This window comes from Mustela erminea, chromosome X (genome assembly GCF_009829155.1).
Source record: "Mustela erminea isolate mMusErm1 chromosome X, mMusErm1.Pri, whole genome shotgun sequence".
NCBI classification, from domain to species: domain Eukaryota; kingdom Metazoa; phylum Chordata; class Mammalia; order Carnivora; family Mustelidae; genus Mustela; species Mustela erminea.
The window spans coordinates 73,288,567-73,315,594 of NC_045635.1; the positions used below are offsets into that span (position 1 = coordinate 73,288,567).

At 35.7% G+C, this 27,028-nt stretch overlaps 1 protein-coding gene across 1 annotated transcript in view; it reads left to right on the forward strand.

The window, feature by feature from the left end:
• DACH2 (dachshund family transcription factor 2) overlaps positions 1-27,028 on the forward strand; it is an 896,917-nt gene that overhangs the window by 441,448 nt on the left and 428,441 nt on the right. The window contains exon 3 of the mRNA XM_032330772.1: positions 13,448-13,560. Coding sequence (XP_032186663.1) covers positions 13,448-13,560 — 113 coding nt within the window. The remainder of the gene's footprint in view (positions 1-13,447; positions 13,561-27,028) is intronic.

Here is a 27,028-nt window from a genome sequence, read left to right on the forward strand (position 1 = left end):
AGTTTCCTTTCTAAATTCAGATTGCAAAAATATTCAGTATGCCTGTCTCTTGTTGCACTAATTAGTAACCTTGCCAACTGTTAATTTTGATATTTTAATCCAGTTCTGGGAGAGTTCAGGAGAAAAATCAATGTATTTAGATCTTATTTCTAACTCCAAAGTTTCAAAGGAAATTCACAAAAATGCTTAAATGGCATGGTACAAAATATTCTGGCAAAAAATTAATAAAATTATTAAAAATAATTCTCTTATCCCTCCTTCCATCACTTCCTTCTTCCTTCTTTCCTTCCTTCCTTCCCTCCTAGTTGATGTTTACTTTGTACCAAGAACTATGTTAGAAACAAACATGCGATATATATACAATAAGATACAGTCTCCATCAACAAGAAATTTAGAGTCTAGACAAGTAACTATAGTTTATTTACTTCTAAGTTTTTACAATAGGCAGAGTGGGACAAACTGCTCACTTAACTATGGTGCTGAGATGAATTTAATTTACATTCCTGTGATACCTAAAAGTAGGAAATTGCTGTACACTTGCAGGGAATGTCTTGCTGCTCTGGTAATGGAAGGAGTGTTAGAGTAAGGGTCATCACTAGCTCTTTCTGGAGGTGAATGTTACAGTGTTCTCTGTATGCCCCACCGATGGGGTTAAATTGTCAAAAGTGTTTAAGAACTTTAATCTTCCATGATTTTGACCTTGAAATTATTTTTTTCTCAAAAAGGTGAAATAATTAACAAGTTTTTACTGCTTAGGATAGTCTTTCAATTGTATTTAGCAATTAATAATGGGAGTATGTTAGTTGAATATATCTTAGAAAAAGTTATCAGTGATGAAAAACTTTCAATTTTAGGGTAGAAATGTTTATTTCTATCTAACTTCTCCTGCCTTGAGGGGGTAATATTTAACAGCGTATTTGTTATTGTTTAGGTCTGTTAAGCCAGAAAATAGCATTTCCTCAAAACATAGCATAAATAACACCCAGAAAGTCCAAAGACAATGAGTACATACACACTGTGAGATTATTTCACAGAACGTATTTTCTAGTAAAATAATTATAATAATATTAATATAAGAGTAATGGACTAGATAAAGGCATGATACAAAGAAAAAACAAAAACACAGAATAAACACATACACTTATTTCTTATTTATAAATACAATTCCCTCATCTAAATGTTGAAAAGGTTTTTAAATTTCTTACTCCCTTTCCCTCCCTGTATGTGGGGATACATTTTATGACATCAAGTATTAAACAGTGAACATTAGAGTTAGTATATGTTCATTTTCTCACAGTAAAACTATGGTTTTCCAAATTAAGCTGTAGCAGTACATTTTCTAACCTTGAACTGTGCTGTGGGCTTAGCCCTCCGGAATGTGTACATAAAAGCCTATCCTATTCTTAAAGGCCTGTACAATATTTGAATCCAAAGATAACATAGAGATAAGCTTGTTTCTGGACTGATTAATTTTTCTACTGTCTGTCCTGATTATTTTTCTACTGTCAATGTTTTGTGTATGGAATAAGCTTTGTTTAATTCAAGAACATGAAGTATGATTTGAATTTTTTCCCTCTGACACTAGGAGTTAAAACAGAAGCAAACAAACAAGCAAACAAACAAAACAGCAACTGCTGCAGTAGGATAAATCCCTGCTTCAGAGAAAATGTAAGAAGAAAGGCAGACTTTTTGAGGTTCCTCCTTCTGTAGGCTTGGTTTCCTCATCCTCAAACCACACTGCCAGTTCCACCTCTTGCTGGGAACTCCTCCTGCCTCCCACTGTTCCCAACTCCTTTATAACAAAGAAGATGGATCTTTGAATTATAGTCTGCTGATTGGCATCCTGTTGTTAGGAAACGGAAATGAATGTATTGTATTTCATAATAAAAATGCCTCCTACCCATCCTTGAAAAGACATGCACAATGAATTGAGGCCCCATGTGGAACAGGCCTGTGTTGACCTCCCACTTCTCCTTTCTCCTTTTCTCCTTTCCTCTGCTTCATACTGTGAACATTAAGTTATCCTTAATAGTGGTGACTCTGGCCATACACATGGCCGTCTGTGGCCTGACTTAGGGTTCTGTGCATGACTAAGGTTGGGAAAGTGGCCATCTATGGCCAGAATAGGGAACTCTGTCTTTATCAGGATTGGCAGGGTATTCAGTTCACAACTAAATTTCAATATTAAGTCTAGGACTGGGATTAGGGTTTAGGTTGTTGTGAAGTCCTATCAGAGGGAGAAAAGAAAAAAAAAAGTAACCTTTAGGGTATTGACAGTTGAATTATAAGAAAAAGGATCTACCTCAAGGGGAAAAAAAAAAGGTTTGCCCTTTTTGCAACCTTGTCTTGTTGCTAGTAGGAACTATAGGATCAACTCATCATTAGTAGTATCAAAGAGATTCTCACTTGAAATGGAGACTCACATTACTTGTAGGTGTTATTAATTTCATTTCCTTCAGAAAGTGGTAAAACATTCTTGTGGGAATCAAATGTACTTATGAAGGAATATTAAAAAGCAGACTGTCAGTTATGCAAATTACATTGACTTAATTTTTTTCTATGGTTAAAGACATAAGTTATGATTATGGAGGAAAATACCATGATTTTAGGAGAAGTTTCTCTCTTATAAGGAAGAGGGGAATCTAGAGGAAAATAGGAAAATAATCTTTGCCAGCTCTGGGATTTGACAATTTTGTTTGCTTGAAGACAGTGAGGTAAAAGGATATTTTTGAGGAGTTAAGTAATGTGATAATGTTTTTGACTTAGAACAGCTTTAAAAAAAGGATAAAATGGCTTCAGGGATACTCCTATTAAAACATTATCAAAGTAATTGTATGATGTCACACACCACTACTTATAAAATAAGAATCTATTTATATTGGAAAATTCTGCTTAAAGAAGTTCACACATTGGCTGTTTCTTTTCCCCTTCTTGCACATTACTGAATTATGGAGGATTTTAGAGAAAAGAATTTCTAATTCCTCTTAATTCCGTCAATCAAATAATTTCAGAACACATTTAGCAGATGATGAAACTGAAGCATAGAGAGGTTGCATTTCTCAGAGTCACAAACTGATTTCACAGTACATTGCTGGCCTATCAAATTGTGCTGCCTTGTGGAAACCATGATTTATGGAGAAAAATGACTTTTTGGAAAAGTATGTTTTTCTGTAACCAGGCAGCTCTGTCTCAAGATTTACTTGTTGCATTTGAATCTATCCAAATTTACTTGACTTCAAAATGAAAGTGAGGGAGGGCAGATAACGTTATGAGACCATCTAGTTAGTCATAAACATGTCCACTGCCATAGAAAACTTAAAACTCTCCATTCCCATTTATTAAAATCTAGCAACTTGTTCATAATCGTGCCGCAATCTACAACAAAAAAATTAGAATTGAGTTCTCTATTTCCTGTGAACTGATCTATTCTTTCTTTGATGAAAATTGTAATTATTTCAAAACAGTAAAGAGATGTGGGTCAAAGTTTTTCGTGGTGATAAGAAATGCCTAAAAAATGTTTTCCTGTCAAAGTAAGGGATGGGAAAGGGAAAATAATGAGAATGAAATCTATGTATGTCTAAATATATATTTCAGTTGCCTTAAGAATACTTAGAATTGTGAAATTAAAATATAATGCTTGAACTCTAGAATTAATGCTTTAGTAGTAAGGACTTCTTGGGATGTAAATAAAGTATGTGGTAGGAGATGGTTGGGAGAGTTGGTAATTCTTTTAGCACTAACATTCAGATGAGAATTCTACTTTTCTGATATGTAAATGACAGAGTATCTCTTTGGATAGAATTTTTTTGACATTCAAAATGATTTCCATGGAAATTTTAAGTATTAATAACTGCAAGCAGAGTAACAATATTCCTTCTATTTGTATAGCACCTTAAAAATTGTGGTAAAATACATTCTAGTATAGTATTAACCATTTCAAGTGTACAATGAAGTAGTGCTAGCTATATTCACATTGTTGTCAACAGATTTGTAGAACTTTTCTTGTTTTAAGATTTTTATTTATTTGACAGACAGAGATCAAAAGTAGGTAGAAAGGCAGGCAGAGAGAGAGAGAGAGGGGAGGAAGCAGGCTCCCCGCTGAGCAGAGAGCTCAACGCGGGCCTTGATCCTGAAAGACCCTCGATCCACACCCAAGAAGCAGACACCAAGCCTCCACCGGATGCAAGTTGCAAGAGGTTTATTGGTTACACAGGCACCTGCGGACGCATCAGCCTTTGTGGGCTGAGCGCGCCGGGCTAAGTTGGGGAGCAGATTATATAGGGCAAGGTTGGGGTGGTGGGAAGCGAGTTTACAGAAGCGGTCCTATAGAAACAGATATGCATGGTTACAGGAGTCTAATTGATCAATTTGATTCAGGCATGATTGGGCGTTGGGGTCAGGGCGTTCTGGCGATTCCTTGGGACAGCACTCTGGAAAGTCCCGGTACATTTCGTTTCTCATTTGTCTTTCCTTTTGACAGACCAGGTGACCACAGACAATGTTTTGCCATCAGGCTATGGGGACAATAGGTTGCTAAAACAAGCCTTTACCAAGGAGGAAGGGGATCTTTCAATCCCAAGACCCTGAGATCATGACCTGAGCCAAAGACAGAGGCTTAACCCACTGAGCCACCCTAGTTCCTATTTAGAACTTTTTCATGTTGCAAAACTAAAACTCTATACCTATCGAATAACTCCGCATCCCCTGCCTCCCACCCCTTCCCTGGCCCCAGGAAAACACCTTTCTACTTTCTATTTTCATAAGTTCACTATATATTTACCTCATATATGTAGAATTATACAATATTTGTCTTTTTGTGATTGCCTTATTTCTCACAGCATAATGTCCTCAAGGATCATCCATGTTGCAGTATCAGAATTTTCAAGTTGTACAGCACTTTCAACTTTCCAAGCCAGTATTCATATATATTGACCAATTACACAATTACACACAACTACCAGGTGAGGATAATACTATGACATTATGCACACATTTTGTTCTTTTTTTGGGTAATTTTCCATAGAATCAATCCAGAAACTTAATGTAACTTAAAATATAAGCTAAAATATACAGATGAGAAAGAGGAAAACTGTGCATACTTTGAAGTTAATGCATTATCTGAATTAGACCAGAAATATAAAATAGTTCTAATGATCAGATTCATATTTAGTTTACATCTCTAATCTTAAAGTGAGAAACCACATCTAGAATAGTCATGTAATTTGCTTGAGATCACTTATCTCAATAATGGCAGAACTGGTGAACTAGTTTTCTGTTGTATAACCAATTGCCTCAAATTTAGCAACTCAAAACAACATTCATTTATTATCTCACAGTTCTATATATCATAAATCTAGAGAGGCTTGAGTGGGTTCTTAGAGTGTTGGAAGGTTGAAATCAAGGGCTGATAGGCTGGGCTCTTAATCTGGAAGATTTTGGTAAGAATCTATTCACATTGAAGTTTTTGGCAGAATGTAGTTCAATTTTAGGGTTTGCATGCCTATTTTCTTGCTGACTGTCAGCCCAGGATTGCACTTGGCTTCTAGAAACTACATGCATTCCTCAATACATGGCTTTTTCTATCCTCAAATCAGGAATGGTATGTTCTGGCACTTCCTTTCTGCTTTTAAAGGATTGGATCCATCTAGATAATCTTCTCCTTGATTAAATCAAGTTGCCTGGTTAGTTAACTTAATCACATGTGCAAAATCCCTTTTGCCATGTAATTGTAATGACCTCAGCTATAATACATTCAAAGTTCTGGTGATTTTGCCTAGAAGTCTCTCAGGATGGAGGGGAATTTTAGAATTCTTCCTACAACAACTGGAATTAGAACTCAGATTTCACTTCTAGTGCTTTCTACTACAAAACACTGAATATCTAAGATTGTTTACATTATTATTTTGTATGATTTGTTAATATTTGTTCATGCAAAATTTTAAAAAATCAGCAAAAACAAAAACAACAAAAAACAAACAAACAAACAAAAAAACCCTGGCACTTTTGTTTATCAATTGAATGTGTACTTTCAGGCTATATCCCTACCTGTAGAGACTAATGCAATCAGGTTAATAGTGATTGCATTCCTAAAGGTCTTGCTCAACTTCCTAAGCTCTCCTGAGTTGTGATATTAAGGTCCTGTTCCTCTATTTTCTGATTGACATTCAAATTTGAAATGTTAACTACTGAGATCATTGTAGTATTATATACAGACTGTGACAATAACCAATGAGACTTCATTTGCCAGACATAAAACAAAACAAACAAACAAACAAAAAAACAGTATTTTGGCTATTTGGAACAGGTTCACTAAAGTGCCCTTTGTGTTAACCATTTAAGAATACCTATAAACGATGATACAAAGTAAAAGTCAGTGGCCTTTCAGAAAAGCAGCAGCAGTTACAGCAGGTTATACTGCAACTTTCCCAAGGCAGTGGAACTTAAAGTATGTCTCCAAGAAACTGATACCTTGAAAATGTTTCACAGTTAAAGGGTTCTAGAGTCAAATACTATGTTTAGCAGACAGTGAAACAACTCTTCCAGTTGGAATAGAAGACTCATTTAAGAAGTAATTAGAGAAAGGGAAGAAATATATATTTGAGGAGATTGCCTGGCTTAGGCATTTAGACTTTGTTTTATATGTGGTCTGGAAGTATTGAAGGTTCTAGAGCAAAAGATGACATAATTAAAGGAATGTTTCACCAAATTTCACAGGATAGTTTACAAGGAATGAATTATAACAATGAAGTGAACCATTAAAATAACCTGGGCATGAAGTGATGAGGGCCAAAATTAGGGAATTAGCAATAGATGGAGATGGAAATCTGCAACACATACTGCAATGCAGCAAAGATATTGGAGACTGAAAACTAAGGGAGAAGAGGGAGGATCAACAATTTTTTTAAGATGTATTTATTCACTTATTTGTCAGAGAGAGAGAGAGAGCAGAAGCAGGGAAAGTTGCAGGCAGAACAAACAGAGCAGGCAGAGGGAGAAGCAGACTCCCTGCTGAGCAAGGATCCTGATGCAGGACTTGATTCCAGGACCCTGGGATCATGACCTGAGTTGAAGGAAGATGCCTAACTGACTGAATCTCCCAGGTGTCTTGAGGGAGGATCAAAATTGCCCTCAAGTTTGTAGTTTCAGCAATCAATAGGAGAGCATGCCTGTACTAATGACAAGAGAAGGGAGGATTGGAGAGTGGTATTTGGGGAGGCATATGTTGAATTTGAAATACTAGCAGAATATATCCAAATATGAATGTTAACTTCTTATCCATTCTCTTAATATCAAAGGTTTTGCATAGTGATATACTTTTTGAATTCAAGAATACCTTTCCTTAGGAAAAAAAGTATTTGACAGGGATATGATACACTTTAGAAGGGGAAATGTTTATTTAATTTGATTTACTCTAAGATTTACTAAGGTATATTGATTCCACTGAAGTTAATAGAAATTACATAAGTGGAACAAAAGGAAGCCACTAAGAATTAAAGCCATATGCCAACATTTCTGTTATATAATCTTTATTAATTATATTAAAATCTTTATTTGAATTCACTTAATTTATGACAAAAATTAAACTTGTTTTAAAGGTGCTAAAAACCAGGCCTGGGGCACATTTAATTTAAATAGGGAACAGAGTCAGGTAAATGAAGTATAAAATAGCTTCACCGTCATACTTTCTATCAAATGAGTAGTCAACCCTTAAATTGTCTATTACATCAGATTTCTTTTTTTACTGAAGGAAAAACAGAAACTCACCATTAGCAAGGAAATTAAAGATTATAATTTAAGATAATAGATATAAATAATTCAATTAATCACAATTATAAGATAAATGCATAAACAGATTGATCTACATGATTCCCGATATTGTAATATTTGACCCACTAACAAGTGGTCTTATATTAAAGATAATTTCCATAACTTCCCTAACTCTAAGGGAGTGCTGGTGATGATGAGTTTAACATATACAAATTTGAGTTTTGGATTGCCTATAAGAACTGAAAAAGGTATACCTTAGACTATTATGTATCAACTACACTAAAACAAACAAACAAACAACTGAAAAAAAAAAGTAAATGATAATGGTATATAAGTGGTCTTGCTTCTGGTTGGTGGGTTTTTTTTGTTGTTGTTGTTTGTTTGTTTTTTGTTCTTTGTGTATTGATAGCTCCTAGGGAAATGATGAGCCACACTTTAAGTTCCCATGAACCAAGGGCCAGTTCATGCCCAGCTTAACATAAGGACCATTTTATGAGAGTTACCATAGTGACCAGGTTCTAGTTATCAACTTGAACAATTTTATATATGATTAATGTTAATTGCCCATTTTTCATGGATGACTTTATCCCACTTGATGAATTGGTTGCTGCTGCCTTTGATCTGGTGGGGAATACAGTCCAGTGCAATAGTTAGACAAATTATCAGTTTGCCAACACTGAGAGAAGATGGATTCAGGTTGCTGTGAGGTCAGAGTTTGTTTCTCTTCATAAACACTGAAAGGTCAGGTAGAGTTTAACTACTACCGGCATCCTTGAAATGTTGTAATAAATGTCGGTCCTAAGAGATTATTATTAATCCGTAATGCAATTAAAAGTTTTACTGTTCTGGCAAAAAGATTCTTATTTAATTTGAAAAGCACATTGAAAGTCAGAGGAGTACTCTCATACCTTCAGCAATTTGCTCAATTTGTCCCAGAATGTTACAAGTATTTCTTTAAAAGTAGTAAGCCAAGCTCTCATTGGAAAGGATGACATGACTTGTGATTCCTCACTAAATCATATACTGACTATATGTTTGGTATTAAATATCCTGTAAGCTCATGTCATCACTAATTTATTAATAAGACTTTTATTCTTTGAAAAACAAAATCACCTTACTCTGTTGCTTATTCCTTGGTTCATATACAAATGGCAGCTAACATGAGGGAAAAATAACTCCAACAGTGAAACTGCAAAATCTTAATGAACAAAATATTAGTTACATTATCTATTACCCCATGGAACAGGTATATCTTGGATATATCTTATTGATACCAGAAGACCTGTTGACTTTCTCTCTTAGGAAACCATCAAGTCTATGAAGTTTATAAACTGTGAGGTAATGCTCTGATGATAATCCACTTCAAGTACATAAATATGAAATAGTGCAGATATATATTTTGAGTTGGTTTATCTTTTATCTCAGGAAGCTGACTTATTTCTTCTAAAGAAGTTTACAGAATAAAGCAAAAATACATATCAGGATAAATTATCTTAAAGAATGACCTAGACTGAAAGAAAATCTTGATTTTTTATATAATTTCCCTATAAACCACTCATTAATTAGGTGTAATCTAGTGTTGACTCTATAACCTGAAACTCTTAAAGATTTACCTGAGTTATTTATTAAAAACTTGGCTTTATTGGGTTGTGTGCCTTGTACCTTAACTTTTGTTTATGGTGTTCAAGGGTGATACAACCACTGAGTCATTTGGGTGGGAAATTTTTTTAAAGCTGTTTTATTTTACAGAGTGCAAATAACTTTATAATTAAACAGAAAACAAATAATTGCCAACAAGCAATTATCATTCGATCAAAGAGTAATTACATGGTTATTTGTTTCCTGTAAAATAAAGCATTACTGAAATCAGTAACACAGTAAATATTTCAGCAGAGATAAGATGCTGCAATGATGGACCTTTCAGCCTATGCTGATTAAATTGTCATCCAAATAACAATTTTCTCATTGTTTGTTATTTGTTAATTTGTCCTGATTAATATGTAAATATCTGCCTGATGCTAATAAAGCTCTTAAAGATAAGAAGTATAAGAGGATCATACATTATGAATGATCTTTTCCAACTTTCTACAGTGTCCTCCATAGTCTTGCATCATGTTAGGCTTGTGTTCTTTGAAAAAAAATGCAGCATTAAGGAGGGCACGAGATGTGATGAACCCTGGGTGTTATATGCAACTGGTGAATTACTGATCACTACATCAGAAACTAATGATGTACTACATGTCAGCTAATTGAATTTAACTTTAAAAAAATACAGGAACTTGTGCTAGGAGTGCTAGGAGTTTCTTACTAGAGAGGATCATTAGGCCTAAAGATAAAAATAAAACTGTCTTCTTTTTTTTTTTAAACAAAACTATCTTCTATTAGTACGGAACTTTATTGATTATAAAACAGTTTTAGAAATTAGATTCTAATTAATTTATTCTAGGGGGTCCAAGTATTCTTTCCAAGAATAGAAACAAAGGCATCTGAATGTGATGTTTGCTCACTGATAAATTTAAGTTTGGATATCAAACTAAAGAGTTAATCAAAATTTTAAACAACAGGTCAGAAACACATCTCTATCACTAGACCATAAACTCCTAAAAAATAGAAGCCATTCTAGGTGTTCACATTATATCAATAAACAAAGAGACCAAAACTGCTACCTTTGTCAAGCTTCCATTTTAATCTCTATAATCCTTATATTTAGTACCATGCCACACAAACAGTGGTTGGGCACCTAGAGCATGTTTGTTTACTGAATGATAAAGTGTTTACTGGATGATTGAATAAGTGATATTGTCACTGCATATGCATAACTCCAGGGACCTTTAGTTCTCAAGTGGTTCTTGAAGTGGTATTAAGTAACATCTACCCTTCTTTAACCTTGTACATAGTGACATCTAAACTTCTTTAATCTTGTACCTAGTCAGATTCAAGTGGATCATATTTTGAATCTCCTATAATTATTGTGGAGTCCAAGACTTAAAAACGATTATCTGATGATTAAATGATGCAACCAATTTGCTATTCATGTAGTCAGGGAGAATAGAGCAATTTAAGGATATTTGGAAACTGTAGCAACAGTGAAATATATCTTATTAACTGAGTTAATTAACCATTTAGTGAGCCCTGATGTGTGTAGATACCATTAGAATTGCTCAGGATGCAGTGACAAACCCAGAGATATAAACAACCTTCTCAGAGCATATGTTCTTGCTGGGAAGACTCAATTAATCATACCAACCAACCAACTGAAAAAGATGTTAGGATGGAGAATATGGTCCTATTGGTTATAACATATGTGGTAAATACTACCAAGCCATTTATTACATAAGCCATGAATTTTCCAATATAGATCTGATGGTGGGAAATTTTGCCAATTTTTTTTTCAAATCTTGGAATTTAAGGTAGAACCACCTGAGAAATCTTTAATGCCTCTCAAACCTGAGTCAGCTTATTAGAAAAGAGCTACTTCAAATTGTGAGCTTACCTAGAAATTTGGAACAAATTTCAATGTGCACTGTCAACAACTGGCTTATTATATGGAAATATAAGGAACATCAAGCTGCCTAACTCGGGATTCAGTCTGAAAGTGATGCTGAGTATGAAGACAGTGCTGCAATGTTTACATTGGAAAAAGTACAAAGTAATAGGGTAGACTTGAATAAAGTTGGTAGGCTTGTTTTCTGTCAAATGAAAAGACAAAGAACCACTTAGTATACAGGTTTGGTGATGATTATTTAACTTCTAATGATTGGATATACATTGATGAACATTGTTCAATAATCTTGGGATCCTTTAGGGCATTTGAAGTAAATAGCTCTTCTCTTATCTCTTCCTTAAAAGTGGAAGCCATAAAACAAGGTAAGGGCAAACAGGATAACAATCCTGAATTAAATAAAATAAGTTATGGCTCAGAATCAAGTAGAAAGAAGCAGGGGAGAGTCAGTTTATAAAATTGAAACACTGAATGAGAAAAACAGAATCTTCCATTCTAGACTGATATACAATATTGATGTACAATAAAAGAAAATAACATCAGCACAGTGTGTGAAAAATGAATTGGGTAATGGTATCTCTGTGTAAGACTGCTAGAAGTAGTCTTCATTTAAAAAGCTCTGTTTGTCTTACATTGATGGAGCACTTTGCTACTGTAAAATTGATAGAGTAAGGTTTAACTTAAACTTTTTTTGTGAACCAAAGGTCATTTTTGGAAATGTTCTCTATCTGAGTCTATAGTTTTATGTGGCTTGGGTTATTTAAAATAGTGGTTTAGTATTTTGTCAAAAACCCTATTATTCAGCTTTTAAACTGCATTTTTATAAAAAGCAATGGAAATATCTTGGGGAACTTTAGAAAGTAATATAGGAGACATAATGGATGACTTGAGAAAAAACTTGATCCTAATGTTCAATGACTTAAGTCTCTTCATTGTGGTGACAGTGTCCAAATGATACAAATAATACAGTCAGTACACTGACTGTATTAGAGTCATAGAAGCCAGATACTGACTTTCTATTTTATGGATTAACAATTGTAACTGCAATTTCTGAGCTGCTCATATCACGGTGAAGAATGTGCAAATGGAATAGATCAGGTTAATGCTCTAGGTTTAGCCTCAACTCATCAGTTAAAAGCACTAATAAAGTGTGGTGCAAGAGATGGCTATAGCTATGAAAAAGTGCCTTGAAAATGCTATATAAACCCTTGGCTCTGAGAACTCGGGGTCCTTGTTGAAACCTGCTGTGCTGGGCAGATACTTGGACACCAGCTAGCTGGAAATAAGCCTCGCTGTGTGACTTGCATTATCGAGAGTGTTCTCTGTCTAATTGAGGAGTGGTTGACTCCATACCCTAACACTGGTTATACAGCCTGGTTTAAAAAGTAGGTAGATTTAAAAAAATCTACTGAGAGTGGGAGCCCTTTGTTCCCGGTGGTCTCCTGGCAGCTGTGGAAATGCTAAAAAAAAAAAAAAAAAAAAAAAAAAAGAATAGGGGCGCCTGGGTGGCTCAGTGGGTTAAAGCCTCTGCCTTCGGCTCAGGTCGTGATCCTAGGGTCCTGGGATCAAGCCCCGCGTTGGGCTCTCTGCTTGGCAGGGAGCCTGCTTCCTCCTTCTCTCTCTCTGCCTGCCTCTCTGCCTACTTGTGATCTCTGTCTGTCAAATAAATAATTTAAAAAAATCTTTAAAAAAATAAAAAAGAAGAAGAATAAAAAATCACATCTTATTCTCCATCTCTTAGCTCTTTACCTCTTTACCCCTCTGTGCAGAGAATCATTTCCCATTCTATACTATCTGAATTCTGTTAGTCACTATCTCAGGTCTCAGTAGTATGTATTAATACTTGGGATCAAATGTAGCTTTAAGGACAGGGGATAACTTTGGGTTTCTCAAACAAGTAATCTGTATTGCAAAGTGCTGCCTTGAAAACGTAATCTAAAATAAAATTAATCTTTTATGGTTTAAATGTTTGCCATAACTATGTTGGGAAATTTAGTAAAAAGGAAGGTATTGGTCTTCTGGTACTCAATGAAAATAGTCTTTAAAATAAAATTCTATCACTTGGTAATTAAACTAAGTTGAGGAAGCAAATACTGCAACTGATGATATTTCCAAAAGGAGCATGTTTTTAACCTAATCTTTGTTTTTGTCTGTTTTTGTTTTTGTTTTTTTCAACAGTTCCAGGCCTGGCAGGCCTCCTAAGCGTTCTTTGGGAGTGTTGCAGGACAATGCTCGCCCTCTGCCCCATTCATTCCCCAGCCTTTTATCACCAGGACTTATCACTCCAACAGGTAATAAACCCATCTGATGATCAGCCTTGTCTGTTCATGCTGCCCAGCATTAGAAATAAACTAATAATGATTTAATTGCCTTGTCCTTTAGAGCCTTTCAAGCTGTACTAAAGGTTACATTATTGAATTTTTAAAGTATTCTTGAAAACAGTTTTGTTACTCTAGTGACTCAAATCAAGTGGACATGACTCTTTAAAAAAATGTCATTTCCTTGCAAGAAATCACTTTCAAGGCCTTATTGTATGTGTATTTTTGTATGCTGGGGGCAGGGATGAGGGGCGCTAGACAAACCAACTTTGTCTCAAAGCCTTCTATAGAATACAGAGCATCTACTTACTTATATGTCTCAGTAATGTATATTTTTCTTTCTTTACAAGGGTTTTAAACATTTGTATATCTTGTCCAGTTTTAATCTAGGCTAAAAAGCACAAAGATGATGTACCCTTGGTAGAGAAGCTTTATGATTAGAAAAGAAGAACGTCCAAATGGTCATTGTCTTAAATAATAATTCACTGTGATAAACAGTGCTCCCCTAAAAATACTAGTTTTATACTTTAGAACTGAACTTTTTTATTCTCTACAAAAAAATTAAAAGTGCATGAAATGATTAAAAAAAGCTTACTATTTCTCTAACTGAAATTTAAAAATTATTACAGTTACTACATAGTAGAAAATGAAAAGGAATTTGATGACAATGAGATCTTTATACCTTTATCCTTACAAAATTTTATAAAGCACCCACTGTTTTGGGATTTTATGTCTAAAGTAATGAAAAATTATATGAGTAGCAGTCTTTGTCAACAGTAGAAGTAGAGAGAACATATAAACTAATAATTGCACTAAAATGTGATACAGACTATAATAAAAGTACATACCAGTTGCTCTAAGATCACAGAGATGGGAACAACTAAGTCAGTTTGGTAAGTTGGGTAATACACAGAGAGATGGAAACTTTGGATCTATGTTTTGTAGACTGAATGTTGAACAGGAGGAGAAACAGTGAAAAACATTCTAGGCATAGAGAAAACTACAGGCAGATAAACACTCATGATAAAGTCTAGTATGTTAGTGGGAATACCAAGTAAGCCTAGTGTGTTAGGGGGAATAACAATTAAGCTCAAGAGACTACAGAAGCTATTTGAGGTAGGAGATTCATAGGCAATATGTTTAGAATAGAAAGGGTGCAGAAAAGCAAACTTGTGAACTTAGCATTTTATTTATCAGGTTTAGAAGATTAGGATTTTCCCTGTAGACCAGTGGTTTCTGAAGTGACGTTAAAGGACTTTCCTTACCTGCTGACATGGAATTGTATCTTCCCACCACATGGAATCGGGGAAGTAAATCAGATTCCCCATTTCTTTTTTATTTTATTTTATTTATTTATTTATTTATTTATTTATTTATTTGTTTATTTATTTTTCAGTGTAACAGTATTCATTGTTTTTTGCACCACACCCAGTGCTCCATGCAATACATGCCCTCCATAATACCCACCACCTGGCTCCCCCAACCTCCCATCCCCAACCCCTTAAAAACCCTCAGGTTGTTTTTCAGAGTCCATAGTCTCTCATGGTTCACCTCCCCTTCCAATTTCCCTCAACTCCCTTCTCCTCTCTAATTTCCCTTGTCCTCCATGCTATTAGTTATGCTCCACAAATAAGTTAAACCATATGACAATTAACTCTCTCTGCTTGACTTATTTCACTCAGCATAATCTCTTCCAGTCCCATCCATGTTGCTACAAAAGTTGGGTATTCATCCTTTCTGATGGAGGCATAATACTCCATAGTGTATATGGACCACATCTTCCTTATCCATTCATCCATTGAAGAGCATCTTTCTTCATTCCTTCCACAATTTGGTGACCGTGGCCATTGCTGCTATAAACATTGGGGTACATATGGCCCTTCATTTCACTACATCTGTATCTTTGGGGTAAATACCCAGGAGTGCAATTGCAGGGTCATAGGGAAGCTCTATTTTTAATTTCTTGAGGAATCTCCACACTGTTCTCCAAAGTGGCTGCACCAACTTGCATTCCCACCAACAGTGGAAGAGGGTTCCCCTTTCTCCACATCCTCTCCAATACATGTTGTTTCCTGTCTTGCTAGTTTTGGCCATTCTACTTCATGTAAGGTGGTATCTCAATGTGGCTTTAATGTGAATCTCCCTAATGGGTAGTGATGATGAACATTTTTTTCATGTGTCTGATAGCCATTTGTATGTCTTCATTGGAGAAGTGTCTGTTCATATCTTCTGCCCATTTTTTGATATTATTGTCTGTTTTGTGTGTGTTGAGTTTGAGGGGTTCTTTATAGATCCTGGATATCAACCTTTTATCTGTACTGTCATTTGCAAATATCTTCTCCCAGATTCCCCATTTCTGCTTCAAAACTTTATATATCCCAGTTCACACAGTATTTTGTTTAATTTTTAAAGGAATGCTATGTGGTGTGCCTGGGTAGCTCAGTCTGTTAAGCATCTGCCTTCAGTTTAGGTCATAATCTCAGGGTCCTGAGATTAAGCTCCAGATCAGGGAGCTTGCTTCTCTTACTCCCTCTGGCCCTCCACATGATCACATTCTCTCTCTATTTATATATATATATAATCTTTTTAAAAAGATTTTATTTACTTATTTGACAAAAAGAGAGTACAAGTAGGAAGAGCAAAAGGCAGAGGGAGAGGTAGAAGCAGACTACCTCCTGAGCAGGGAGCCCAATGTGGGGCTTGATCCCAGGACCCTGGGATCATGACCCGAGCTGAAGGCAGCTGCTTAACCTACTGTGCCACCTGGGTGCCCCAATAAAAACTATAAAAGCTGCTATAGGTAAAAATAATTACTGTTAAGGCTTTGAGGGTCAGGAAATGATTTTTCATTTTTCTTAATTTTTAATTTATTATTTATTTATTTTTAAATTTAATTTTATTGCTTCAGTGTTCCAAATTTCATTATGTACCACACCCAGTGCACCATGTAATATATGTCCTCTTTAATACCCACCAGAGGCTCACCAATCCCCCCACCCCCCTCTCCTCTAAAACCCTCAGTTTGCTTCTCAGAGTCCACAATCTCTTATGGTTTGTCTCCCCCTCTGATTTCCCCCCAATTCACTTTTCCTTTCCTGCTCCTAATGTCCTCAGTGTTATTCCTTATGCTCCAAAAGTAAATGAAATCATATGATAATTGACTTTCTCTGCTTGATTTATTTCACTCAGCATAATCTCCTCCAGTCCTGTCCATGCTGATACAAAAGTTGGATATTCATCCTTACTGATGGCTGAGTAATATTCCATTGTATATATGGGTCACACCTTCTTAATCCATTCATCTGTTGAAGGGCTTCTTGGCTCTTTCCACAGTTTGGCTATTATGGCCATTTCCCCCATGAACACTAGAGTACAGATGGCTCTTCTTTTCATTACATCTGTACCATTGGGGCAAATACCCAGCAGTGTAATTACTGGGTCATAGGGTAGTTCTATTTTTTAATTTTTGAGGAATCTCCACACTGGTTTCCAAAGTGGTTGTACCAACTTGCATTCACACCAACAGTGTACGAGGGTTCCCCTTTCTCCACATCCTCTCCAACATTTGTTATTTCCTGTCTTGTGACTGCCATTCTAACTGGTCAGGTGGTATCTCAGTGTGGTTTTGATTTGAATTTCCCTGATGGCTAACGATGAACATCTTTTCATGTGTCTGTTAGCCATTTGTATGACTTCTTTGGAGAAGTATCTGTTCAAGACTTCTGTCCATTTTTTGATATGATTATGTGTTTTTTGGGTGTTGAGTTTGAAGAGTTCCTTATAGATCTTGGATATCAACCCATTCCATGAATCACCTCTTTGTTTTGTTGACTGTTTTTTTTGCTGTGCAGAAGATTTTGATTTTGATGAAGTCCCAAAAGTTCTTTTTTGCTTTTGTTTCCTTTGCCTTTGGAGAAGTGTCTTGAAAGAAGTTGCTGTGGCCGATGTTGAAGAGGTTAATGTCTATGTTGTCCTCTAGGATTTTGATGAATTCCTGTGTCACATTGAGGTTCGTCATCCATTTTGAGTTTAGCTTTCTGTATGGTGTAAGAGAATGGTCGAGTTTTATTATTCTATACATAGCTACCCAATTTCCCCAGTGCCATTTATTGAAGAGGCTGTCTTTTTTCCACAGGATCTTCTTTCCTGCTTTGTTGAAGATTATTTGACCATACAAATGAGGATTCATATCTGGACTCTTTCCTCTGTTCCACCGGTCTATGTGTCTGTTTTTGTGCCAATACCATGCTGTCTTGGTGATCACAGCTTTGTAGTAAAGATTGAAATCAGGCAACGTGATGCCCCCAGCTTTGTTTTTCTTTTTCAACATTTCCTTGGTGATTCAGGGTTTCTTCTGGTTCCATACAAATTTTAGGATTATTTTCTCCAGCTCTTTGAAGAATACTGCTGGTATTTTGATCGGAATGGCATTAAAAGTATAGATTGCTCTAGGCAGTATAGACATTTTAACAATGTTTATTCTTCCGATCCAAGAGTATGGAATGGTCTTCCATCTTTTTGTGTCTTCTTCAATTTCTTTCATGAGTGTTCTGTAGATCCTCAAGTACAGATCCTTTACCTCTTTTGTTAGGTTTATTCCCAGGTATCTTATGGTTCTTGGTGCTATAGTAAATGGAATCGACTCTCTAATTTCCCTTTCTGTATTTTTATTGTTAGTGTATAAGAAAGCCATTGATTTCTGCACATTGACTTTGTATCCTGCCACGTTGCTGAATTGCTGTATGAGTTCTAGTAGTTTGGGGGTGGAGTCTTAGCATTTTTTGTTCTTTATAGATCTTGGATATCAACCTTTTGTCTGTACTGTCATTTGCAAATATTTTCTCCCATTCCGTGGGTTTCCTCTTTGTTTTGTTGACTCTTTCCTTTGCTGTGCAGAAGCTTTTGGTCTTGTTGAAGTCCCATGCTCTTAGATCGGAAGAATAAACATTGTTAAAATGTCTACACTGCCTAGAGCAATCTACACTTTTAATGCCATTCCGATCAAAATTCCACCAGTATTTTTCAAAGAGCTGGAGCAAATAATCCAGAAATTTGTATGGAACCAGAATAGACCCCGAATCACTAAGGAAATATTGAAAAACAAAAATTAAACTGGGGGCATCACATTACCTGATTTCAAGCTTTACTACAAAGCTGTGATCACCAAGACAGCATGGTACTGGCATAAAAACAGACACATAGACCAGTGGAACAGAGTAGAGAGCCCAGATATGGACCTTCAACTCCATGGTTAAATAATCTTCGACAAAACAGGAAAAAATATACAGTTGAAAAAAGAAAGTCTCTTCAATAAATGGTGCTTGGAAAACTGAACAGCTATATGTAGAAGAATGAAACTCGACCATTCTCTTACATCGTACACAAAGATAAACTCGAAATGGATAAAAGACGTCAATATTTTATTTAAATTCTAGTTAAGTGTTAGTTTCAGAGGTGGAATTTAGTGATTCCTCACTTGGATACAACACCCAGTGCTCATTACAATAAGTGCCCTCCTTAATACGTATCACACAGTTACCCCATTCACCTACTCACTTGCCCTCCAACAACTCTCATTTTCTTCCCTATTTTTAAGAGACTCTTATGGTTTGCCTCCATCTGTGTTTTTATCATATTTTTTATGCACTTCATTTGATCTTCCTTGTAGACTTTTGGATATTGTTTTCATTTTTCAAGTGAGAACTTTATGGCTCATTGAGCTTAAATTATTTGAATAAAGTCACAAAACAATTGAATGGCAGAACTGGGTTTCAAACACGGGTCTTTTGAATCCAGAGTCCATACTCTTTCCTCGACATTATGATGTCTTATACTACAATGTAAAAACCAAGTTTGAAGCTTTCACCTCCTCCTAATTTACTTGGCATATATATTTCACTTTCCTTGATGCCTCCTTCCTTGGATTAAGGCCTTGGCCTTCCCTCATACAACTTTTATTTATCCCAATGAGAGACATCGAAAGAAAAATCCTCAGTTCTTAAGTCTTTGCTTGTGCCCAGAGTGAGATGATAGAAATAGATAAGGTATTAAGTGGGAAAAGGCATGGGGACTTCTGTCTAAAAGATATAAAGTGGAAAAAAAGTTAAATAGGAGCAAGAGGAACATGCCCAGCTCTATAGTAATTCCTCTCCTTAATTTACATAAATTTATTTTACATGCCCAAGAATATCCTGCTCACCTATAGTCAAATGTAAGAAGAAAAATGTTCTGTAAAACCAAGTAGGAATAATTCTGGTTTTTCATTATTTTTAAGATTAGACATCCCACTTTACTCCTTTATTCATAAATATAATTGAGAATCAATTCTCAATTTAGTTATCAGAAGGTTTCACATTTGACATTATACTTACTAAACATTTTAAACCTAAATTCATTAATTTTGTTTAAAAATAATTATGAAGAATTCAGTTGATATATTTAAGTTTTTATTCAAATTCCAGTTGATTTTTTTTGTTGTTGTTGTTCCAAGATTTTTTTTTTTTTTTTTTTTGAGAGAGAGAGAGAGCTTGAGTGGCAGGAGCAACAGAGCGGGAGGGAGAGAGAGAAGCTCTCAAACAGACTTGACATTGAGCGTGGAGCCCAACTCAGGGCTTGATCCCATGACCCTGAGATTGCAACCTGAGCCCAAATTAAGAGCCAAATCCTTAACTGACTGAACGACCCAAGCACCCCTCAAGTTTTTATTTAAATTCCATGCAGTTACATATAATATAATATCAGTTTCAGGTATAGAATTTAGTGATTCTTAACTTATATACTACACCCTTTGTTTATCACACCCAGTTGATTTTTTAACATGGTCTATACGGTTTGAGATTTGTCCATTATTCTACCAAATGATTATTGAAATGTTTTACGGTACTATTTGGTTTCAGGTGATGGTGTCTCAAATATATATATATATATATATGAAAAACAAAATTTGATATACTTATCAAATTTTGTATATATTTATCAAATTTTGTTCAAATATATATTTGTTCACAAATATATTTTGTTCCAATATATATATTTGAACAGAAAGAGATAATGTTATACAGCTGTGTGTATAATTTTACATACAACTGACTAATTATTGGAAAGTGTTTTTTTTAATTAATTTTTTATTTTTTATAAACATATATTTTTATCCCCAGGGGTACAGGTCTGTGAATCACCAGGTTTACACACTTCACAGCACTCACCAAAGCACATACCCTCCCCAATGTCCATAATCCCACCCCCTTCTCCCAAACCCCCTCCCCCCAGCAACCCTCAGTTTGTTTTGTGAGATTAAGAGTCACTTATGGTTTGTCTCCCTCCCAATCCCATCTTGTTTCATTTATTCTTCTCCTACCCACTTAAGCCCCCATGTTGCATCACCACTTCCTCATATCAGGGAGATCATATGATAGTTGTCTTTCTCTGCTTGACTTATTTCGCTAAGCGTGATACGCTCTAGTTCCATCCATGTTGTTGCAAAGAGAGAGCCTACAAGTGGTAATTATTGGAAAGTTTTTGCTAGTAACTCCTGCTCCTGGGTCATATATGAGGAGAAGCCCCTCTGAACTCTTCTAAATTTGCCTAAGTAAAAGAACTTGTTCTAACTTTTTTAAATATTTAAATTCAATTTGCCAACACTTAACACATCATTAGTTTCATATGTAGTATTCAACAATTTCTCAGTTGCATATAACACCCAGTGCTCATCACATCATATGCCCTCCTTAATGCCCATCACCCAGTTACCCCAACCCCCCCACCCATCTCCCTTTCAGCAATCCTCAATTTGTTTCTCAGAGTTAAAAGTCGCTTATGGTTTGTTTCCCTCTCTGATTTCCTCCCATTCAGTTTTTCCCTCCCTTGCCTTATGGTCCTCTGTACTGGTACTTATAGTCCACATATAAATGCAACCATATGATAATTGTCTTTCTCTGACCTATTTCACTTAACATGATACCCTTGAGTTCCATTCACTTTGATGTAAATGATAAGTATTCTTCCTTTTTTAAGGCAGAATAATATTCCGATGTGTGTGTGTGTGTGTGTGTGTGTGTGTGTGCATGTAAAATATCTTCCATACACATTCATCTGATGAGGGACATTAAATTCCTTCTACAGTTTGGCTATTTGGTCATTGCTGTTATGAACATTGGGGTCAGGTGACCCTTTGTTTTACTACATCTGTATCTTTGGGGTGAATTCCTAGTGGTGCAGTTGCTGGGTTGTAGGAAACTCTATTTTTAACTTCTTGATGAAATTCCATACTGTTTTCCAGAGTGGCTATACCAGCTTGCATTCCCACCAACAATGTAAGAGGGTCTCCTTCTGCTAAATCCTTACCAACATTTACTGTTTTCTGCCTTGTTAATTCTAGCCATTCTGACTGGTGTAGGTTGGTATCTCATTACGATTTTTATTTTTATTTCCCTGATGACAAGTGATGTTGAGCACTTTTTTCATGTATCTGTTGGCCACTTGGATGTCTTCTCTGTAGAAATATCTGTACTGGCACAAAAATAGACACATAGATCAGTGGAACGGAATAGAGAGCCTGGAAATGAACTCTCAACTCTATGGTCAACTAAACTTTGACAAAGCAGGGAAGAATATCCAAGGGAGAAAAGACAGTCTCTTCAACACACGGTGGCATGTGGCTATCTTTCATCTGTATCCTTGGGGTAAATACCCAGTAGTGCATTTGCCGGGTCATAGGGTAACTCTATTTTATTTACTTTTTTTTTTTTTAAAGATTTTATTTATTTATTTGACAGAGAGACAGAGAGAATGAGAGAGAGAGCATGAGTGGAGAAAGATCAGTGGGAGAAGCAGACTCCCTGCTGAGCAAGGAGCCTGAAGTGGGACTCGATCCTGGGACTCCAGGATCATGACTTGAGCCGAAAGCAGTTGCTTAACCAACTGAGCCACCCAGGTGCCCTCTATTTTTATTTCTTAAGGATTCTCCATACTGTTTTCCAGAATGGCTGCACCAACTTGCATTCCCACCAACAGTTTAAGAGTGTTCCCTTTCTTCACATCCTCACTAACATTTGCTGTTTTGTTGTCTTATTAATTTTGGCCATTCTAACTAGTGTAAGGTAGTATCTCGTTTTTGTTTTGATTTGTATTTCTCTGATGGCTAGTGATGTTGAACATTCCTTCATGTGTCTGTAGTCATTCATATGTATTCTTCAGAGAAATATCTGTTCATATCTTCTGCCTATTTCTTGACTGGACTGGATTTTGGGTGTTGAGTGTGATAAGTTCTTTATTTGACTTGGATACTAGCCCATCATCAAATATGTCATTTGTGAATAACTTCTTCCATTCAGTAGGTTGTCTTTTAGTTTTGCTGACTGTTTCCTTTGCTGTGCAGTTTTTTATATTGATTAAGTCCCAATAGTTCATTTTTGCTTTTGTTTCATTTGCCTTTGGACATGTATCTAACAAGAAGCTGCTGTGGCTGAGGTCGAAGAGGTTGCTATCTGTATTCTTCTCTAAGATTTTGATGGATTCCTGTCTCACATTTAGGTCTTTCGGCCATTTTGAATTTGTCTTTGTCTGTAGTGAAAAGGAATGATCCATTTTCATTCTTCTGCATGTGCCTGTCCAATTTTCCCACCCAAATTTATTGAAGAGACTGTTATTTTTCCATTGACTATTCTTTCCTGTTTTTTTGATGATTAGTTGACCATAGACTTGAGGGTCCATTTCTGGATTCTTTATTCTGTTCCATTGATCCATGTGTCTCTTTTTGTGCAAGTACTGTGCTGTCTTGATGATCACAGCTTTGAAACAGAGCTTAAACTCGGGCATTGTGATACCTCCAGCATTGGCTTTCTTTTTCAACATTCCGCTGGCTATTTGAGGTCTTTCCTGGTTCCACACAAATGTTAGGATTATTTGTTCCAGCTCTGTGAAAAATGTCGATGTTATTTTGATAGGGATTGCATTGAGTGTATAGATTTCTCTGGGTAGCAAAAACATTTTAACAATATTTACTCTTCCATTCCATGAGCCTGTAATGTTTTTCTATCTCTTTGTGTCTTCCTCAATTCTTTTATAAGTGTATTGTCGTTTTTAGGGTACAGATCATTTGCCACTTCAGTTAAGTTTATTCCTAGGTATCTAATGGTTTGGGGGACAATTGTAAATGGGCTCCATACCTTAATTTCTCTTTCTTCAGTCTTATTATTATGTATAGAAGTGCAACTAATTTCTGTGCATTGATTTCATATACTGCCATGTTCCTGAATTGCTGTATGAGTTCTAATAATTTTTGGGTGAAGTCCTTTGGGTTTTCCACATAAAGTATCATGTAATCTGTGAAGAGTGAGAGTTTGACTTATTCTTTGTCTATTTGAATTATTTTTATTTCTTTTTGTTGTCTGTTGCTGAGGCTAGGACTTCTAGTATAATGTTGAACAAAAGTGGTGAGAATGGGCATCTCTGTTGTGTTCTTGACCTTAAGGCAACGAGCTCTCAGTTTTTCCCCATTGAGAGTGATATTTCCTGTAGGCTTTTTGTATATGGCTTTTATGATATTGAGGTATAGTCCCTCTTTCTCTACACTTTGGAGAATTTTAATCAAGAAAGAATGTTGTATTTTGTCAAATGCTTTTTCTGCATCAATTGAGAGGATCGTATGATTCTTGTCCTTTCTTTTATTAATGTGATGTATCACATTGATTGATTTTCAAATTGTAGCCCAGGAATAAATCCCACTTGATCATGGTGAATAATCTTTTTAAATGTCCTGTTGGATCCTATTGGCTAGTATTTTGGTGAGTATATTTGCATTCATAGGGGATATTGGTCTGTAATTCTCCTTTTTGATGAAGACTTTGTCTGGTTTTGGGACAAGGTAATGCTGGCTTCATAGAATGAGTTTGGAAGTTTTCCTTCCATTTCTATTTTTGAAACAGCTCCTAGAATAGGTATCATTTCTTCCTTAAATATTTGGGAGAATTTCCCTGGGAAGCCATCTGGCCCTGGACTCTTGTTTTTTGGGAGGTTTTTGATCATTGCTTAAATTTCCTTTCTGGTTATGTGTTCGTTCAGATCTTCTATTTCTTTCTGTTTCAGTTTTGGTAATTTATAAGCTTCCAGGAATCCATCCATTTCTTCTAAATTGTTTAATATGTTGGTATATATTTACTCACAACATGTTCTTAAAATTGTTTGTATTTCCTTGGCATTCATCATGATCTCTCCTCTCTCATTCATGATTACACTAATTTGGGTCCTTCCTCTTTTCTTTGTGATAAATCTGGTTAGGGTTTTATTGATCTTATTAATTCTTTCAATGCACCAGCTTCCAGTTTTATTGATTCGTTCTACTGTTGTTCTGGTTTCTATTTCATTGATTTCTGCTCTAATCTTCATTATTTCTCTTCTTCTGCTTGCTTAGGCTTTATTTTCCATTCTTTTTCAGGTCTTTTAGGTGTAAAGTTATCTTGTGTATTTGAGATTTTTCTAATTTCTTGAGAGATGTTTGTATTGAAATGCACTTCCCTCTTTGGACCACCTTTGCTGTATCCCAAAGGTTTTGAACAGTTGTGTTTTCATTCTCATTAGCTTTCATGATTTTTTTAAAAAATTTCCTGGTGGACCCATTTATTCTTTAGTAGGATGCTTTTTAATCTCCAAGTGTTGAGTTCCTTCCAAATTTCTTCCTGTGATTGAGTTCAAGTTTCAAAGCATTGTGGTCTGAAAATAAACAGGGAATAATCCCAAACTTTTGGCATTAATTGGAATGTGATTTGTGACCCAGTATGTGGTCTATTCTGGAGAAAGATCCATGAACACTTGAGAAGAATGTGTATTTGGTTGCTTTTTAGGACAGAATACTCTGTATATATTGGTAAAGTCCATCTGGTTCAATGTGTCATTCAAAACCCTTGTTTCCTTGTTGATCTTCAGCTTATATGATCTGTCCATTTCTGTGAGTGCAGTGTTGAAGTCCCCTACTATTACTGTATTATTATCTGTGTGTTTCTTTACTTTGGTTAATATTATGTTTATATAATTGGGTGTTCCTAAATTAGGGATGTAATTATTTATAATTGCCAGATTTTCTTGTTGGATAGACCCTTTAAGTATGATATAGTGTCCTTTTCATCACTTTCTACAGCCTTTCATTTAAAATCTAATTTGTCTGATATGAGAATTGCTCCCCAGATTTCTTTTCTTTTCTTTTCTTTTCTTTTGGGGGGGTTTCCATTAGCATGGTAAATGGTTCTCCATCCTCTCACTTTCAGTCTGGAGGTGTCTTGAGGTCTAAAGTGAGTCTCTTGTAAACAGCATAAGGATGGTTCTTGCTTTTCTTATTTAACATGACACCCTGTGTCTTTTGATTGGAACATTTAGCCCATTTTCATTCAGAGTAACTATTGAAAGATGTAAATTTAATGCCATTGTATTAGTGATAAAGTTCCTGTTTCTGTTGATAGTCTCTGTTTTATTCTGCTTTATGTTATTTTTGGGCTCTCTCTTTGCTTATAGTATCCCTCTTAGTATTTCTGGCAGAGCTGGCTTGGTAGTCACATACTGTTTTAATTTCTTTCTGTCTTGGAAGCTCTTTATTTTTCCTTCCATTTTTAATGACAGCCTTGCTGGATAAAGTATTCTTGGCTGCATGTTTTTCTCATTTGGTACCCTGAATATGTCATGTCAGCCCTTTTTGGCCTGCCAGTTCTCTGTGTTTAGGTGTGATGTAAGTATAATGTTTCTGCTTCAGTAGTTTAGGAACCTCTTGTCTCAAGCTACTTCCAGAATTTTTTCATTATCTCTGAAATGTGCAGGCTTCACCATTATATTTGGTGTTGTTGATCTATTTTTGTTGATCTTGGAAGGAGTCTTCTCTACCTCTTCAACATGAATGCCTGTTTCCCTCTCCAAATTAGGGAAGTTCTCAGCTATGATTTTCTCAAATACACCTTCTGACCCTTTCTCTCTTCACCCTCAGGCACCCCCAGAATTCTGATGTTGGCATGTTTCATGGCATCATTAATTTCTCATAGTCTTTGTTCATGGGCTGTTAGTTGTTTCTCTCTCTTTACCTCAGCTTCCTTCCTTTCCATCAACTTGTCTTCTATGTCACTAACTCTCTCTTCTGCCTCATCTACCCAAGCTGTTAGAGCATCCAATTTAGAATGCTTCTCCACTGTAGCATTTTTATGTTTGGTCTGATTGGATCTCATTTCTGCACAGAGATTATTATCCTTTGATTTAAGAAGAGTTCTTTAATTATCCATATAGTTTGACATGTACATCTTTATATAACAAAACCTGATTCATTCAAACTCCACTAATTCAGAATTTGAAATAATTCAGACAGTGGCTATGCTAAAGTCTCTATAATTAATAAAAATATTTGACTTAGCAAAGCAAAACTATAAACAATAAAGAAATGTACACGAGTGTGTGCATTGGTGTAGGG